General features: G+C 50.4%; 1 protein-coding gene across 4 annotated transcripts in view; it reads left to right on the top strand.

Annotated features, from left to right (window-relative positions):
* The window catches only part of NEK1 (NIMA related kinase 1), a 2,768,493-nt gene that overhangs the window by 1,273,573 nt on the left and 1,476,248 nt on the right, over nt 1-18,672 (top strand). For all 4 annotated transcript variants that reach the window (XM_069631399.1, XM_069631400.1, XM_069631397.1 and 1 more), the window contains one exon: nt 4,422-4,524. In XM_069631399.1, coding sequence (XP_069487500.1) covers nt 4,422-4,524 — 103 coding nt within the window. The remainder of the gene's footprint in view (nt 1-4,421; nt 4,525-18,672) is intronic.

Here is an 18,672-nt window from a genome sequence, read left to right as displayed (position 1 = left end):
CTGCCTCTCCAGTTCTGTGACTTCTGCCTGGCGGTACCAACACCTACTGGGCATTATGGCGGCAGTCCTTCTGGCAGCCCCCCACGCGAGACTCAGGATGAGGAGGCTGCAGCTGCACTTTGCAGCTTCGTGGAATCAGGAAAGGGGCTCACAATCGGAACCTGTGGACATTCCCATGTCTCTCCACCCAGAACTCCTCTTGTGGTCAGCGGACTTCAACCTACAGCGGGGCAAGCCCTTCCGGCAGCCTCTCCCTCAGGTCACAGTCACGACAGACTCCTCCCTCGAGGGCTGGGGGCCATTCTGGACAACCACAGTGTCCATGGAATCTGGACCTGGCAGGAACAGGAGTCCCACATCAAGTGGCTAGAGTTGTAGGCCATATGGCTGGCCCTCTGTAACGCTCACCTGGTATTCACGGGGACGTCACCTAGCCTGTTCTGATCTCTTACGACCTCAAACCCTTTCCTGGAGTCTACTCAACTGGAGACTGGGCCTAAAACACAATATTGTTAGAGTTTAACTCCCTGTTGTCTCTGTATGCTTGAACCCCTTCTTCCCCGGGGTCCAACCCTTCCCTTTGATCCACAGCTCACCTTGTTTTCTTGGAAAGTGTGCTCTCCGTCCTGCTTTCAGCGCAGGGGCGCATTGATTGATACGGGCTCGTTGCTGCCTAGTTACTTCACTGGCAAGAGTCCGACAGGTAAGTATAATGAGTCTTTTGAACAGTTCTCTAACTTCGTTCCTTTCCTTCCTTAGATGATGGCCGGCGTCCATCGATGGCGACGTGCTGCTGAGATGAGTAGAGCTGAAGGTGAGTGAGAGCGCGATGCGACCCTTTCGTATTTGTATTGAACTGAGTTCTTTTTCTGTGTCTTTTAGGTGCCGTGACATTTTCAGCGTGGATGCTGGTTATGAAGAAGAAATGCGGTGAGTAAGCGCGGTATGCGGCGCATCTAGATGTTTCCATGCTAACCTGGAGTGTCTTTTCCCTCTTGCAGATGTATGAGAAGTTCCAGAGACAGAGTTCCCCCAGAGCGGCTGGGATTCAGGTAAGCGTTTGAAGCTCGTAAAGTCTTTAAAAATAAGCGAAGATTTGCTGAATGCTTACTAATGCCTTTCTTCTGTTCTTTTCCCTTTTCCTTAGGAAGCGGCGTGCCGGAATGGGAATGACACTACCGAAGATGCCCGCAGAACAGAAGAAGTGATGAATGATGGGCAGAAGCACCGCAAGGTAAGGCTGTTCCTAACAGTGTTCTTGTTCTTGCAGGAGCTGAGCGCAGAAGACAGATGCAGGCCTACTGGAGACCGATCCGAACACGGGGAGTGTCATGCTGCAGATGCAGAAAACACAAAGCATGTTTCTCAGCCTAAATAGTCTCTGGGTATCCCAGGTGTCTCTGGGCTGAACCACACCCAAAAGACTAGACTGCACATGCAGTTCTGGGAACTGAAATATGTGGGGGCATCCATTTTGTCCCCATCAATGCACTAAAAGTCCAATCCCCAATGTTAACCTATGGGAGTGAGTGAGTCTGGTGCCACAAGCGCCAAGTCTGACTCCAAGTGGGTCTTTGGAGGAATGGCAAGGCCCTTGAGGGCCATGTAGGTGATCGTGGCCTGGCTCCAGCTTGACATCTTGGAGGGCTGGGGACATGAGGGGCAGGAATCATGACACCTTCAAAGCCTTCCTCCCTCTCATAGAGGGCAAGACAGTACTTATCCAGACGGACAACTCCACCAGCATGTACTGTGTGAACAAGTAGGGTGGTACCAGATCCCCTCCACTTTGCAACCTCGCTATCAGCATGTGGGAGTGGGCCCTGGAGAACAAAATCTACATCGTGGCGGACAGACTCAGCAGACTGGGGGTGGACAATTACGAGTGGCAATTGAACGACCTGGTACTGGAGGAAATCTTCCGCAGATGGGGGCACCCCCAAGTGGATCTGTTTGCCTCCCACGTCAACAAGAAATGCCAGCAGTTCGTCTCCTGGCAGGGGCAGCGCCCCGGCTCTCTGGGCGATGCCTTCCAGCTACAGTGAAACTACATGCGGGCGTACGCCTTTCCGCCCACCCCCCCGGTCCACAGGGTGATCTGCAGGATAACGCAATAGTGTCACCTCAGCATCATTTTGACAGCTCCCTGGTGGGCGGTGAGACCATGGGTCTCCGAGTTGCTCAGCCTATCAGACATGCCTCCCATTCACCTACTGCTGGGCCCAGCTCCTGACACAGCAGGGGGGCAGGGCCCTCCACTCTGCTCCTCAAAAGCTAGCCTTCGCAGCGTGGTTTTTGAGAAAGTCAGTCTGAAACACTTGAACCCATTGCAGGCTAAACTCGAGATCATACAGGGCGCCAGAAGCAAATCTACTAGGAGTCAATACAAAAGCAGATGGTCTAGATTCTGTCATTGGGCGAGCTCTAAGGAGATTGACCCTCTCAAGTGCTCTTTGGATGATGTCCTCTCCTTTTAGGCACACTCCTGAGTGCAAGTCGAAACATGCTGCACTTACCTGGCAGCTATAGGTGCCTACAAAAGTTCAGAGGCGGGTCGCTTTTCCTCCTCTAACCCGGTGGTCTAGCGGGCCTCCACACACTCTACCCGCCCATAAAGAGGCCTTACCCAGCCTGGGACCTCAACGTGGTATTGGGTGCATTGGCCCACCAACCATTTCAGCCAATGGTGTCCGCTAACATCAAGTGGGTAACCCTAAAGATGGCTCTGCTCATGGGCCGCACCTCAGCGTGCAGGGTCAGCGAGATCCAGGTCCTCGTGGCCTCAGAGCCCTACACCACTTTTCACAAGGACGCACCCTGCTTTGCTACCCAAGGTCTCATCCGCCTTCCACCTTAACGAGGAGATTGTTCTACCTACTTTCTTCTCCGATCCCAAGGATGAACTTCCAATAGTGTTGCATCGCCTCGATGTCAGATGCGCTCTAAAGTATTACTTGGACAGGACCAAGGATTACCGCAAGTTGGATGGCCTTTTTGTCTCTTTCGGAGGTGCAAGGCCAGGTTATCAGGCTTCCAAGGCCTCCATCTCTAGGTGGATGGTCGCAGCCATCAAGGAGGCTTATGAGGGGCAGCACAAGCCAGTTCCGGGTAATTTGCATGCTCATGCTATCAGGGCCAATAGCATGGCTATTGCGTGCCAACGACATGTACCGTGGCAGGTCTTCAGTGGGGCAGCCACATGGGCCACCCCCTCAGCTTTTTGCAGGCACCATTCATTGTCGTTGCCTCTAGATCAGACGCGGCTTTCGGTCAGGCGGTTTTGAGAAACCTGTTTGCTTAAGGAGGGTCTCCTCTCCACCCTAGGGCTACACTCAGTTGTAATCGCCCATACAGTATGGAGGAAAGGGGACGGGATGTAAGAGTAATTAATAGTTACTCACCGTAGTGACTAACGTACTCTTAGTCCATAGTCTCCTTTCCTCCATATGTCCCACCATCCTCCCCCCTAATAATACTGGTGTCATTAGGCAATGTTGCATATTGTCGATGGGGACTGAGGAATGGCGCCGGTGGGCGGAGTCAGGGGAGCGCATGCTCCCAGGGACGCGCCCCTGTGCGCCTCTAAATTTAAAGGGAAGAAGGTTTCTCTGGTGAAAAAGGTTCTGTCTCCCATCCAGTATGGAGGAAAGGGGACTATGGACTAAGGGTATGTTAGTCATTACGGTGAGTAACTATTAAATTATTATTTAAACCCCCATGGGTGTCACACAGTTTTGTAAGCAGCCCCCTCTCTCCAAGCATATTAAAATGGGCCTCCGCGAGCCCGACACATTTTTCAGCCCTGCTCCTTGGTAATTTACTTAGACAAAATCTCTTTTTGCGGAAGTAAATGCATGTTTTTAGTTGTCGGGGGAGTTGGGTTGGGAGTCGGGACTGGGGTAGAAATGGTAGTGGGGTAAAGGCTAGAGGGATTGACCACATTTAAAAAAAAAAAAAAAGTACCAGAATAATTTTCTTCAATAAAGCTATGTAGAACCCTTTTGTTGTACCTGCAGTGCAGCCAGTCCACTCACAGCCCTATCGATATTGTGAACTGACTCAGATTACAGTCACATTGCGTCTTCATGCTAGATACAAACAACCATTACCTACAAACGAAAATTCCCTTTAACAATCATATTTAATTCAGGTGCAAACCATCTTTAGGAGTATTTTCAACGTTTCTTCCTGTAGAGTTTGTTGGCTGTCGCTAAGAACTAAAATAAAATCCGTTTTCTAGATCTGTCCTGCATTGTTGTAGGTGGAGGCTAGTCATTTTACTGTTAACATTACAATATTAATTTTGTTTTTTGGACAAGTGACCTGCACATATATGAGAAGTGAAATATTTTGACTTGCATGTCTAACACAATGTCTGTTTAAGCTTTATATGCCCATGTATATTTGTCGCAAATATTCAGGCAAAAAGGAGCGATTGCTGCAGAAAGAGCAAAGCAAGTTGAGGAATTCTGGCAAAGGAAGCAGGAGGCTATGCAGAATAAAGCCCGTGCTCAGGGACATATGGTATGTGTTATGTCGGCATGCTGAATGTTCACGTTAATTTGCCATAATACAAATTACATTATTATTTCAGACCGTATGAAATTTCATTTGGAACTTGTTTCTTACTGTGCAGCTTTGGGAGTACGTGGGGCTAGGGTCAGGAACTGTTGAAAACAGTAACACTGAAACATTCTTTTGAGTCCTTTAATCCTATTCCGTTTTAAAGTTTTAATTGTTTTTTGGCCATGATCTAGAATATAAAATAGGTGTGCCATAAAACAAATAAAATGCACTCCGTTCTCTAAAATAAGGATACGATTTCAGTCAATGTATTAGTAATCTTTCTCATTTTGGAATTCTCAGAGAAGTTGCCAAAAACATTTTCTTAGACCAAAAGTAACAGTAGGAAATGTCTCCTTATGGGTATAGATGCACAGTAGATGTTTCCGAGTGACCAGTCTTATTCAGGGCTCGGGGATTTCTTATGATCGCCAATTCCTTAACCTAATACTGTTAAAACACTACCTTCATGCCTCCTCCACTCTCCTGAGGAATCCATTACCGGATCAGGACATTGACTTAGCCAGTTGATATAACAGTCCTAATGGAATCATGCCTACCATGGATTCTTCATTTGATATCCATCTCCCAGCAGCAGCTACTCTTCAGAAACTTTTTCCGTCGCCAGGGGGTGCAGCACAGCTCCACAGCTGTTTGGCCCGACACTTCTATGCACCCCATGCCCCATATGACGTTGGTGCCAGTATATATAGAGGTGCTGCGTCCCATGAACTCAGTCATTTTTTTCTGCGCACTCTGCTCACTTCTAGTAACACGGTGCCTAGCTAAATATTCATTGGAATGGAAAATTCTGGCTTTCCTTCTCAAATTTGTCGTGATGCCGAATCAGGCGAGATCTTCTGGGTTCAAACCCTGAGCAGATTGCGGGCACCAAATGTTCGTGTTGGACCCCCAATGCAAATGCCTTAACTGCCTTAGTGTGAAGACCACGACATGCAGGACTGCGTGTCGAGCCAGTCAATGCAACCGAAGGCGCTGCAAGAATGTGAAGCAAAACTGTTCACCTTTCTCCACAAGGAGAGAGGGAATCATGAGTCCCGCTCGAGGTCGCCGAGTGCGGTACTGTGAAGTGGTCCGCCGTCTGGAAGGTCAAAAAGAAAAAGAAGCACTGCAAGAGATCGAAGTTGCCTGGCAGGTCTTCACAACATCACTTGTCTTCATCCTCGAAGAAGAGGAACCACCACTCCAAGGAAGCCCAGGAGGAAGAGGCCATTCAGATAACTTTTTCCGACCAAGTCCTCTTCAGCAGAGGAATGGGAGGCTTTCCGTTTGAAGATGCTCGTCAACTTTGCCAACCCTGGTGCTGGCGGCTCCGGCCCAAGGCCTACAGCTGCCTCATCAGCACCATTGGGTTCGGCCCTGCCGCGTTGGTGCCGTCGGCCCCGGCGCTGTCAGCTACGGCTTCGGCCGAGCTGACTGATGCCACCGCATTTGCAGGGGCCGGCAAAGAATCTGCAGTGCAACCCGCATATGGTCCTGGACAAACGGCGCCAGAGTCGCTAAACAGTTTCTTCTGCTCCCAAGAAGGGCATATATGTCACATTTGGAGGACATTTATGATGAGGAGGAGGGTGATGCCGCGCTCGCTCTGGAGCCCTTCCACCCCATGAAGGTGAGAGACTTCCCAGAGGAGTTTAATGGGGGAAAGGGTGTCTTGGTGGATCCAGCAGCTGACTTTCAGGAGGCAAGTGGCCTGGACATCTCACCAGAGGTCGGCATCATGCCTGCTGCCACCTCTGGCAAACCACAAGCATCTTTTCGGCGCCTGATGGCAAAGGTGGTCGACACCTTTGGGCTTTTAGCCCCCTCAAGGTCAAAGGTGCAGTATAAACGGTGCAACATTTTGGGTGAGGTTCTTTTTTTTTTTGATAAAACATTTTATTGTGTTTTATAACATAAACAATACCAGCCCCAAACCAGGGGTGATAACAAAACACTCAAGAAAGAAAAATAAAAACTTTAGACCTTAGAAGCATTTCAGGACAGCACCTTCAAACGCAAACACACTTTTTTTTTTTTTTTTTAAAATATTTTTATTTTATTTTAAGTGAAAACAGTATAAACAAACTTGTGACATTATACACAATAAACCAATGAAACACTTAACAAAGCACAACACTACACTCCCCCCCTCCCCCCCAAGAGCTCATCCACAGGGTAGTTCCGTATCGACCTGGTGTGGCCGGGTGACTTCCTCCTCCGAGGCAGTAGATTCTCCTCGTACCCCAAACAGACCAGTAATTAATGACCTCCAGGCTACTAGGTTGCCCACATCCTCCTCCCCGCATTTACTGCATGCCTCTTGCCAGACCCTGGTTTCAGCCTCCGCCCATTTTTGGAGATCCCTCCACCACATCTCTATCCTTGGTTTGCGGCATTGCTTCCAGTTCATAGCTATCCTCCTCTTAGCGAGTATGTACGCTAGGTCTCTCAGTTTCCCCAGATGTCTGGTGTTCTTTGGTCTGGAGAACCCCCCCAGAAGGCAAGCCCAGGTCGTGTCAATGCTTATCGAGACCCCTTTGTCAGCCAACTTCTGTGACACTTCTCCCCAGAAGACTTCAATTACTGGGCAGGACCAGAACATATGCGTCATGTCCGCGTTCTCCTCGTTACACTTCGGGCATGCTTGCCTGCTCGAGTTAGCAAACCTAGCTATTCTCTTGGGGGTCAAATACGCTCTGTGTGTGATATATAGTTGGATTTGCTGTAATCTAGCATTCCTGGACACTTTTTTATGATATCCCAGAGCCCGTTCCCACATCCCATCCGTCATCTGAACCCCCACCTCCATTTCCCATTCCAGTCTCAAGTCTGTCAAGTCCTTTCCCACTCGGGACATCACCACCTCGTACAATCTGGAGATCTCGTGTCCGCCCTCTGATATGTCATATATTGTGTCAATCAGGGCATCCGGATCCTCCGCTAACACCGTCTCAGGCCAAGATTTTCGGATAATCTGTACCAACCTGAAGTATGTAACATATTGGCCCCCATGTAACCCAGCTTCTTCTTCTAAGTCTGCAAAATCCTTGATGGCCCCATCTTGCCATATATCTCCTAACGTGGCCAACCCAACTGGTTCCCAGTACATTCTGATCAATTTTCTAAGTTGACCATCCCCCGCAGTCAAGGCAACCAGTGGCACCTGCGGCGAACACGGATCCGGGCTTTCCAATAACCGGCATGCTCTACGCCACATTTTCCACCCAAGTAACAGCATACCAGGGCAAAGGTTTAAGTCTTGTCTAGTGACCCAGATAATCTCCTTCAAATAAAACGGGGTGCAATCTGTCCCAACCAATCTGGACTCGGGAGATTCCTCATCAGAGAGCCACTGTGTAACATATTGCAATTGGCTCGCTACATAATAGGCCTCAAAATGTGGTAATTTAATTCCTCCTTTGTCGTAGAAGTTTTGTAGCTTCCACAGCGCCACTCGGTTGCGAGTGCCGTGCCATAGGAAGTCCCTGCACATACTGTCGAGTTTGGTAAAGAACTTCCTAGCTATTAAGTATGGTATGTTATTGAAGAAATGCAGCAGTCTAGGCAAGACAACCATTTTAAGCAACGCCCCTCGCCCTATCATCGCTAGCGGCAGTTTTTCCCAAAATCGCATAGACGCACGGATTTTATCCACAGCAACCTCGGTGTTGTGCAGATGTTCGTTTCTCACAGTGTGATATATGTCTATTCCGAGGTATCGGAAGGACTCGGCTGCCCAAGGCACGGGCAATACCGGTAAGCGTTCCGTGGGGACCCTCGAATAGTACCCTAGAGGGAACATGCTCGACTTGTCAGGATTAACCGCTATGCCGGACAATTCGGCATACTTCTGCATGACCTCCAAAACATACTGGAGGTTCTCTTCAGGATACTTTAGGTACAGCAGCAGGTCATCGGCATATAAGGATATCAAATGGCTCTTTCCTCCCACCTCGATGCCCACCAGGTCATATTGCTGTCTAAGATATACCGCTAAGGGTTCCAAGGCCAATATGTATAACATCGGGGACCAAGGACATCCCTGCCTAGTACCCCTACTTAGGTGCCACTTGTCGGATATCACTGATCCTGTACGCACCCTAGCCGTAGGCTGGCTATACAGTAGTCTCGCCCATCTGATATAGCCTGGCCCAAACCCATATTCCCTCAGGACCGCAAACAGCCATGGCCACCTCACCGAATCAAACGCCTTAACTGCGTCTAGGGAGATCACTGCCATTTCCTCATCTCTTCTGTTCCCTTCTTCTATCACTCGGTGGAGCCGCCTGTGATTATGAGTTATGTTCCTGCCAGGGACATAACCTGTCTGATCCGAGTGTATCAGCCTGCCGATGACCTTGCGCAGCCTATCCGCCAAGACCGCTGTCAGAATCTTACTGTCTTGGTTTAACATCGACAGCGGTCTGTACGATCCACAGTGTTGTCTCGGCTTGTTAGGCTTGGGCAGTGGTACGATCAGCGCTTCTCTGAGCGTGTCTGGCAATCGGCCTCCCTCGAATGATTCGTTGTACATCTCAAGCATAGGGGGGAGTATCTCTGCGCTATACGTTTTGTAGAACTCACTCGGGAGTCCATCAGTGCCCGGGGTCTTGCAAGTAGGCAGCCGTTTCACCACCTCTTCCAGTTCATCTAGCGTAATGGGGCCATCTAACTCCTCCCTTTCCTCTGCGCTAATCCTGGGCAGTTCTATATCTTCCAGTGCGTCCCTGATTCTATCCAGATTGTCTTCCCCTTTGTCCTCATACAGCGCTTTATAATAATCTAAGAAAGCAGCGTTAACCTCTTCCTGAGTGTGAGCCTCCTCTCCGTCTTCCCTTTCTATCATCATGACCGGGGCCCTGGGGGTTTCCCTCTTGTAGAGCCATGCCAGTAGGCGACCCGTTTTGTCACCTCCTGCATGTTGCCTCTCTACGTATTTCCTGTAATTGAGGTCACAAAGCCGCTCCCAAAGCTCTGAGCATCGTTGTTGTAATTCGAGTACTAGGTCTGTGTCCCCTCCCCCTCTGGTACATTCACGCTCCAATTCTTTCTCCACTTTTCCCAGCTCAGCTAAAACCCCCCCCTGAAGGCCCTTTGATTTAGAAATAGCATCGCCCCTCACTACCACCTTGAAGGCCTCCCAAAGTGTACCAGCCGACTCCACACTGCCTGTGTTCTCCTCAAAATACCTTGTAATCGTCTCTCTAATATCTTCTCTGAAGGCCGGGTCTCTGAGCGCCTCCGCCCGGAGGCGCCATGTTGGAATCCGCCCTCTAGGGCGGCCATATTGCCAGGCCATCACCAAGGGCGAATGGTCCGACAGGACCCTTGCTCTGTATTCAACCTGTATAGTTGTTATCGTCACTTCTGGCGTAGCAAAGAAGTAATCTAGTCTCGTGTGCAACTGTTGAGGGGCCGAATAATGAGAGTACTGCAAGGCCGTGGGGTGTTTCAATCTCCAGACATCCTCTAGTCCATAGTCGTCTAATAGTACCCGTAGAGCCCTGGCCGCTGGGGTGGGCCTATCTACTTTCCTGTCGGACCTATCTATCCTGGGGTCAAGAACACAGTTAAAATCCCCCCCCCAGATGATCGGTTCTCCTGCGCACGAGCCCAGGCGTGTGCATAGAGTCCTGAAATATACAGCAGTATTCTGATTGGGGGCATATGTATTAATAATACTCAGTCCTCTGTTCTCAATCAGTACCCTCAGTATTACCAGCCTACCTTCCGTGTCTATCTCCTCTCGTATAATTCTGAGTGGGACATGCGGGGCCACCCAGATCAGCACACCTCTGGCATAGGCCGAGTACGGGGAGCCCACCACTGTACCCCCCCATTTTTTCTTTACAAGGTCTAGTTTATGTTGGGCCAGGTGCGTTTCTTGTAGCAGGGCAATGTCGATCTTCTGTCGTTTAAGATACAACATGACTTTATTTCTTTTCAAGTAATTATTGAGGCCTCGGACGTTCCAGGTGGCAATCTTGAGGTCACCCATGGCAGCTATGTGTCTTCCCACCCCCCTTAAGGGAACCTCCAACAGTTCTCATGACACAGAAAGCGTCCCACTGCGGCCACTCCGCAGATAAGCTCATTCCCAAACTAACCGTACACACAACTAAACTCCAACCCCCTTTCCCCTCCCTCACCCACCCTCCCCCCAACACCACACACCCCAACTGTTGCCCAGCTTCAACAAAAGAGCTCAGGCACCCCCACATCTGGCTCCGCAAACACCAGTCCGTACACGGAGCCCAGTAGGGTGAGGTCGCCCTAATGGCCACCTAACCTAAGCTATTGTGGGGAGAGAGTATCGCTCCGTGGGGCTCCCGTTCAATAATAATCTCAATGTTTGTGGCAAACAGTACAACCAACTGACCTTCCATACCGAAGGTTCCGAACCGACTATAATCAAGTCTTAGGGTCCATGTGTCGCGCCATCTTGCGACGCCATTTTACGTCTTCCGTAGCTCCTCCGAGTCCTTCTGGGGCCGGTCCGCCGATTCTTGAGGGCACCCTTGTGCGTCGAGCCACTCCATGGCGTCCTCTGGGGTCTCGAAAAATAAAGTCTTATGCGCCTGTATGACCTTCAGTTTTGCAGGGTAAAGCAACATATATTTGTAACCTGCCTCCCTCAGCCTCCGTTTCACAGTTCCAAAGTTCATGCGGCTCCGCTGCACAGCTAGGGTGTAATCCGGATACGCCGTGATGTTTGCTTCTCCTCTCTTGATCGTGCCTCCTTTACGAAAATGTTCCAATATTCTTTCCCGATCACGGTAGTTAAGAATTTTGGCAATGATGGGTCTGGGCGGGTTTCCAGGAGGCGGCCTCCTCGTTAGGGCTCTATGTGCTCTCTCCACTGCGAAGCCTTGGGATAAGGCCCCTCCGGATATCTCCTGCAGCAACATGGTCTCAACGAAGTCAGTAGGGTCACGGCCCTCCGTCCCCTCCGGTAGGCCCACAATGCGGATATTGTTGCGACGGGCCCGTCCTTCCGCCTCCTCCGCTCTACTTTCCAGGTTGCCCACCCTTTGGATTAGGGCGTGCAGTTTTGTCTTGTGGGTGGCACAGTCTGCCGTATTCGGGCCGACTTCTTTTTCTAGGGACTCTGTGCGCTCTGCCAGAACCCTAACGTCTTGTCTCAGTAGATTGACGTCTTCCTGGACCTCCCCAACTTTGAGGTCGAATGCCGTTTTTAATTCAGAGACAGCCTGTTCTAATTTCGATTCCCAGGCTGCTCTCAGGTCCGCAATCGCTGCTAGGATTTCTTTGTTAGAGCTCGAAGTCGTCGCGCTACCTACGGCCGGTGCATCCTTATTCTTGGTGGCGTCCGAGCCCGGGGACGTTTTGGTGAAGTCATCCAGCGTGGGTTGTTTCGCCTTAGGTCGCACTGCCTTACTGGACATGGTTCTGAGGATGTGCAGGTCTACCGAATGATGAGTGGGCGCATTACGCGCTGACCTGGTTAGATCTTTCCCGCGACTCTTTTCAATCCCGTCTCAAGTCTATGTCGGCCATTTTGAATCGCCCTTTGTTCCCAGCGTCTCTCGACTTTTCTTCTCCGATCTCGGTCGTCGTAGCTACTATGACCTCCAAAAGTTCACAATACTTCGGCAGCACCTTCACACGCTGGCATGCATGTCGTCGGTTTTCAATAAGCAGTCGAATTGCACTGATTTGCCCGGATCTGTTCAGGATCTCGGGAGCTCCACTGGAACGCGTCCTCCTACATGGCTCTCGTAGCCACGCCCCAAACGCAAACACACTTAAATTTTTAAATACCACAAGCCACCGTAGTCCGATCTTCCGTCTCTCCCCCCAACCCCTCATTCTCGTTGTAATCCCCGTTGTCTCTGATTATCAAGGTCGAGCCTCCTCCCATTTCCCCCATATCTTGGACGCCTTATTCGGGCATCCCCGTGCACCATAAACCCGGTGCTCCATTAAGGCACGAGTCCATGTCAAGTATCCATTGTTCAAGTGTAGGAGGGTCGGACACTCCCCATCTCTGTGCAATGTTGCGCTTCATCAGGGCCGCTGCGGTGTTCAGTAACGGTTTTTCCCATTTGTTAAAGTCAGATGTGTTGGGCACCCCCAGAATTAGTGCTTTCGGATCCAGCTCAATGGGGCGGGTGAGTACCCTGGACAATTCCGTGCAACAAGCATTGCAGTAGGTGCGGATCCGGGAGCATGACCACAGGATATGGTAGAAGGTGCCTTCCTCCTCCCCACAGCAGAGACAGTTCGGGTTTGTTGCCCTTTTCCAACCATACAAGACATTCTGGGGGTAGTATACTCTATGAAGGATTTTGAGTTGCACCAGCCTTAGCCTAGAGGAGATGGCCACCTCTCGCGGATGCATTAGGACCTGGATCCAGTCCTCTGGATCTATTCCCCCCACATCATTCTCCCACCTGGTTTTTAGTCTTGATAACTCGGGGGTAGCGAAGGATGTGATGGCGTTATAAAGAATGGATGTGCATTTGTTCGGGATGTGCGCGGGGATCATATTGCGTTCTATCGGTGTAAAGTCGGGCATCGTATCGTCTATGGGTCCGGAGGGCATGGGTCAGTTGCGTGAAATGATATTGTTCAGTTGTAGCCAATTGGAATTTGCACTGCATGTCCTCAAATGAGGCCAATTTCCCATCCCTGAGGACATCTCCAACCTTCAGGATTCCCGCCCTCACCCATCGCGGCCATGGTTCAAGTTTCCCCAGCTCCTGCAGGTTACTATTTCGCCATAGGGGTTGCGCTGCAGTTAATTTGTTTCCCCACCCAACAAACCCGTGTGCTTGTCTCCAAATGGCGGTGATGTGGGCCTCGGTTGTGGGCAGGGGAGGTCTCTGTGGAGATTGATACAGTACCTGCAGTGGGTCTGTGCCCTGCAAAGGCTCCACATCTGCCCGGATGTGAGGTAGTGCCCGGTCCCCGTGAAGTAGATCATTAACCACCGCTAGTTGTGAAGCCCAGTAGTAGGTCTGGCGGCGGGGAACACCAATCCCCCCCTCCCAAACCGACCTCTGTAGAGTGCTCAATGCTATGCGTGACTGGCCTCCCCCCCATATGAGTTCCCTAAGGAGAGTTTCAATGCGGGTGAATTCAGAGGTGGAGATTATAATTGGGGCGTTCTGAAGGACATACAAGAATCTAGGAAGCGACATCATTTTGAAGAGCGTGGCGCATCCCATGAGGGTCAAAGGGAGGAGCTTCCAGTGACGGATGTATGCATTACATATTTGGTTAGGTCAGATGTTATCCAGATCCCCAGGTATTTGAAGCCCTGTGTGTCAAACCTATATGGACATATCGTGGAGTCGACTCGCCCTTCCCCTTTCACCGGGAAGAGTACCGATTTCTTCCAGTTGATTCTTAATCCACTGAATTCCCTGTATGTGATGAGCATCTGGGTTACGATAGGGCAAGTCCGAACCGGGTCGGCCAGGTACAGCAGAAGGTCATCAGCATAGAGAGAGACACGGTCCTCATGTCCCTCGAGCCATCTGAATCCCATCCATGCTCCACTCTGGCGGAGCCACAGCGCTAGCGGTTCAATCGCCAGCGCGAAAAGGAGGGGGGGAAAGGGGGCATCCTTGTCGCGTGCCTCTACCTAGGGGAAAGGATCGTGAGGTCCACCCATTCACTTTAACTTCTGCTTGGATATTGGTGTATAACAGTTTTACCCAGCTTAGAAAGTTCTCCCCAAACTCCATACGGGTCATGATCTCCCACAGGCTGTCCCATCGGATTGAATCAAATGCTTTTTCAAAGTCTATAGCCAACAGGGCAAGCGGGGCATCGAGGATCGGGGCCCGTTCGAGGGCCAGGTGGAGTCAGCGCAAATTCATTCGGGTCGATTTGTGGGGCATGAAGCCACACTGATCTGGATGTATCAGCGTTTCCGCCACACGTTGAAGCCGGTTGGCTAGGAGTTTGGCCAGGACCTTGGCTTCTCCGTTAATCAGCGAGATCGGCCTATAAGAAGCACATTGCTCCTGGGGTTTGTCAGGCTTAGGAATAACCACTATAGTTGCTTTGCACAAGTCATCTGGAAGGGAACCCCTCTCCCGGGCGGCCAACATCATCTGATGCAGGGGAGGTGCTATGTTACTACCCCCTAACTTCTGCCAGGTTTCAACTGGGAACCCATTCGGACCCGGGGATTTCCCTGGCTGCAGTTGTCCGAGGGCTTCTGTTATTTCGGCCTCCGAAAGTTCGGAGTCCAGCATCTCCCTTTGTTGAATCGACAGAGTGGGAATGACCACGCCGTTTAAAAGGGACGGGTCCAGTGGCAAAGTTGGGGCCTGGTACAGTGTGGCATAGAATTGGGCAAAGGCATCCGCTATCTCAGCGTCTAACCGGCATGTCTCACCCAATGGGGTAATGATCTCCCGAACACAGCGTTGCCCTCATCTCTTTTTTCCAACCACGCGAGCATCTTCCCCGCTTTATCCCCCAGCTTGTACACCCTCGCTTGGTTTCCCAGTGGGCCTGTTTCACGTTGTCTAGCATGAGGTGTCGGAGATATTCAGTGGCGCGTTTAAGGGACATGTGGGTCTGAGGGGTAGAGTTAAGAGTGTGTTCATTCTCTTGGTGGGTTACTTCCATCTGCGCCTCAGTTATCTTCCGGAGCCTCTCCCTCCCCCTATTCGCTGTCCATGAGATTATCTCCCCCCGCAGCACGGTCTTGTAGGCCTCCCATAACACCAATGGATTACTATCGCCGGTGTCCTTAATCTCAAAGTACTCAGTCGAGACTTCTGTAAGGCGGTCAATTAGTTCCGGGAGGCCCAGATAATAGGAGTTCAATCGCCACGTTCTAGGGGGTTTTATTCCCTGCAGTCGTGACGCCCATGGTTGAACTCTGGGCCAAACTGGTATCAGTCCTCACAGTGGCCCGTGACCTGGCCAAGAAGAACAGGCCGGACCCTTCGGACCCTTTTTCCTCTCTGCCTATGCTTCTCCTGAGAGTTTGGTGGTGGAGGCCACTACGGCGAACCTCAATCTACATGCCAATGAGACTACTCAGATCAAGCAGTGAAATCTGCCTGGAGCTAAAACCAAATGTCAAGAAAAAACTAGGAGGCTCTTCCTTCTCCCACCTGGCTGCAAAACCTGGAACAACATCCCAAAAGAAATAAGAAACACCAACAATTCAGAAAACTACTGGCTCTTCAACACAGCAGAAACAAATTGAAACAACTAAACAACCAAACAGGAAACACAGAACAGGCTGACAGAAATTAGGATGACTCAGACAACGCCCAGACACGACTAAGGGAATGTCCTACAATAACAAGAGACCACGCTAGGTTGAATAGTACACAAACGACAACCCCAGGAGGAGAGAATTAAAACCCTACCCAATCTTACCCTACAACCTCACCCACTCCATGAACTCCACCAAGTGCAAATTATGAATGTTAACAGTTGCCACTTTTGGATGGAGCTAGACGTTAGCATGTGCAGAGCCCGGACGGAGTTGTGAATGATGGCAGATGCTGCGCCTAGACGTAACCACGAGTGTTGGCGTGTACCTTGCTTGGATGACCGGGTTGTGAGCGACGGCCTGAGTGAGCAGCCGGGTAGGATTGTGATTGCCGACCATTGCCACTTCTGGATAGAGTAGCGGTTGTTGAGCAAAGCCATGTCCGGACTGCACCAGGAATGCCACTGAGGCCAGATTGGGATGGAATCGCGAATAACACCCAGGTACCCCCACACATACAGGTACCAACGGTGGCCAGGGGCTGAATTTCTTTGGGCACAGTTGTGAATATTGGCGAGCGTCATTTATGGAAGGGATAATGATTATCGCCTCATACCGAAGCTAGATTGACATGCAGTGAAGTTCGCACGCCACACCTAGAAAAACGTGAAAATTCAGCGCACCGCTTATAAACAACGATGCCAATAAACAATCCACTAACAATTTCACCTCTCCGCCTACACCTCTCAAACTCTAACCAGACACAACGACAACCCTATACCACAACAAACCGCACAAACTTGACTACACCGCAACAAGAAAACAAACCTCACGTAGACTTGCACAACAGCACACGACGTCTACCGACTGGAAAACACCCCAAACCCACCGAACGGTGTTAACTGTGTTGAGGCTGCCAACAGCACATCACTGCTCCCTTGCACTTTTACCGCTTACTCCCACTATCTCATCCCCTCTTCCTGTTTCAGAACCGCCAGGGGACCACTCCGGTGGTGATAGTGCACGGTACAAATATCCTTTAGCGTTAGCATCGAATTTCCATTATTTCCCCCGGATAGCGAGAGCAAATGGTTGGATGGGTGGGGCAGGAAGATTTTCAGATCCTGGAGTCTAGGTCTCTGGTGCATCAACGCCTCTTGTGCGCTGGCCAAATTCTTATGTGGTCTCTGGTCAGTGATAACATAGGCAGCGAAGCACTTCCCAGGAGGGGATATGCAGGACAGCTTCCAGGCCATTACAGATGGCAAGGAGGTCTCCATCAGATTTTGCAGTGTGGCCTGGACACTGCAGACCGTGTTGCTAGCAGATGGCTACCAGCACTGTCTTAAGGCACTTTTCTTGGCTGAGGACAATGGGGGTTTGCCACTGACATCCAGGTGAAGCTCCTGGACATGCTCTTCCATTGTTTAGCACCAAGACTGACGAGTCGCTCAAAAAATGTCAAGCCGGGGCTTGCGCTGCAGCAGCAGCGTCCGGCGGGCAGGGTTTTTTCTCCCTTCGGCTCTAACACACAGGGGTACAGGTCAGTCTTCATCTGGCAGGTCAGGACAATGCTGGCCTACAGGGGTAGCGGATGCTCTGTGCTAAGAGGAGGCACTTCATCTTCCTCAGTGCCCTCCGCAACCACCAGTCCGAAGCCTTTGTGAAGCAAACTTCCACAATTCATGTGCTTTGGGGAGCAGGATAATCACAGTTTTTCTCAGGAATGGAGAAATACCACCTTGGATCCCAGGACCTTACAGGTCATCCAGCCTGGATACTGCCTCCCCTTTGCCTCTCTCCCTCCCGACCGCCCCACTTTCCACCAACCCTTACCCCCGGATCCTCTTCTGCTGGAGGGGATCCGTCAGGTTCTGGCAAAAGGTGCCATAGAGCTGGTACCCTGCTTGTAACAAGGCAGCAGGTGGTACTCCACGTACTTTCTGGCACTAAAAGAGGGACATCGGTCTGAGACCCATCCTGGATATGCGGTTTCTGAACTTGTACTTGCTCAAGGACAAGTTTAAGATTGTCACTCTAGCCCAGATCCTTCAGGGCCTGGACCTGAATGACTGACTAGTTTCTCTGGATCTCCAGGATGCTTACTTTCATCTGGCTCACCACAAGAAGCACCTGCAATCCAATGTGTGAAACTGTCCTTACCAGTTCAAAGTCGTTCCTTTCTGTCTTTCTTTGGCACCCAGGGTTTTCACCAAGCTGCTAGCAGTCGTGGTGGCTCACCTCAGGAGGGAAAGCCTTCATGTCTTTCCCTAACTGGGCATCTGGCTAGTCCAAGCCTGCTCACCACATCTAGCATCATCACATCAGTCATGGATGTGCAGCCTGTTGCGCATCTTGGGCTTCTCCCTAAACTACAAGAGGTCACAGGTTTTGCCGATCCCATCCGTCCAATTCATTGGGGCGCTTGTGGGCAATCTTCTGGGTTGAGGTTTCTGGCCTCAGGCAACAGTTCACAGTTCCATCCTTGGCTTTTCTGAATTTAAAGTGTGCACTGTAACACCTCTATGCAAAGCTGAATTTAGAAGCGTGCCCAATAGTTTCTAGATGAAAGTTGGATTTAGAAGTGCATTTAGAAGTTAAACTTAGAAGTGGGCCCAATAGCCACTCTGTGAATTTAGAAGTGTGCCCTATAACACCCCTGTGCAAAACTGAATTTAGAAGTGTGCTCAATAGACTATGTGAAAGTTGAACTTAGAAGCGCATTTAGAAGTCAAAATTTAGAAGTGTGCCCAATAGCCTTTCCGTGTAAGTTGAATGTAGAAGTGTGCTCATTAGACTATGTAAAAGTTGAATTTAGAAGTGCATTAGAAGTTGAATTTATAAGTGTGCCCAATAACCTCTCAATGAATTTAGAAGTGTCCCAATTACTCCTCTGT

The sequence above is a fragment of the Ambystoma mexicanum genome, chromosome 6q, assembly GCF_040938575.1.
Source record: "Ambystoma mexicanum isolate Mex_15411 chromosome 6q, UKY_AmexF1_1, whole genome shotgun sequence".
NCBI classification, from domain to species: domain Eukaryota; kingdom Metazoa; phylum Chordata; class Amphibia; order Caudata; family Ambystomatidae; genus Ambystoma; species Ambystoma mexicanum.
Note: the sequence above shows the minus strand (reverse complement) of the source record. Positions and strands in the feature narration are given on the sequence as shown.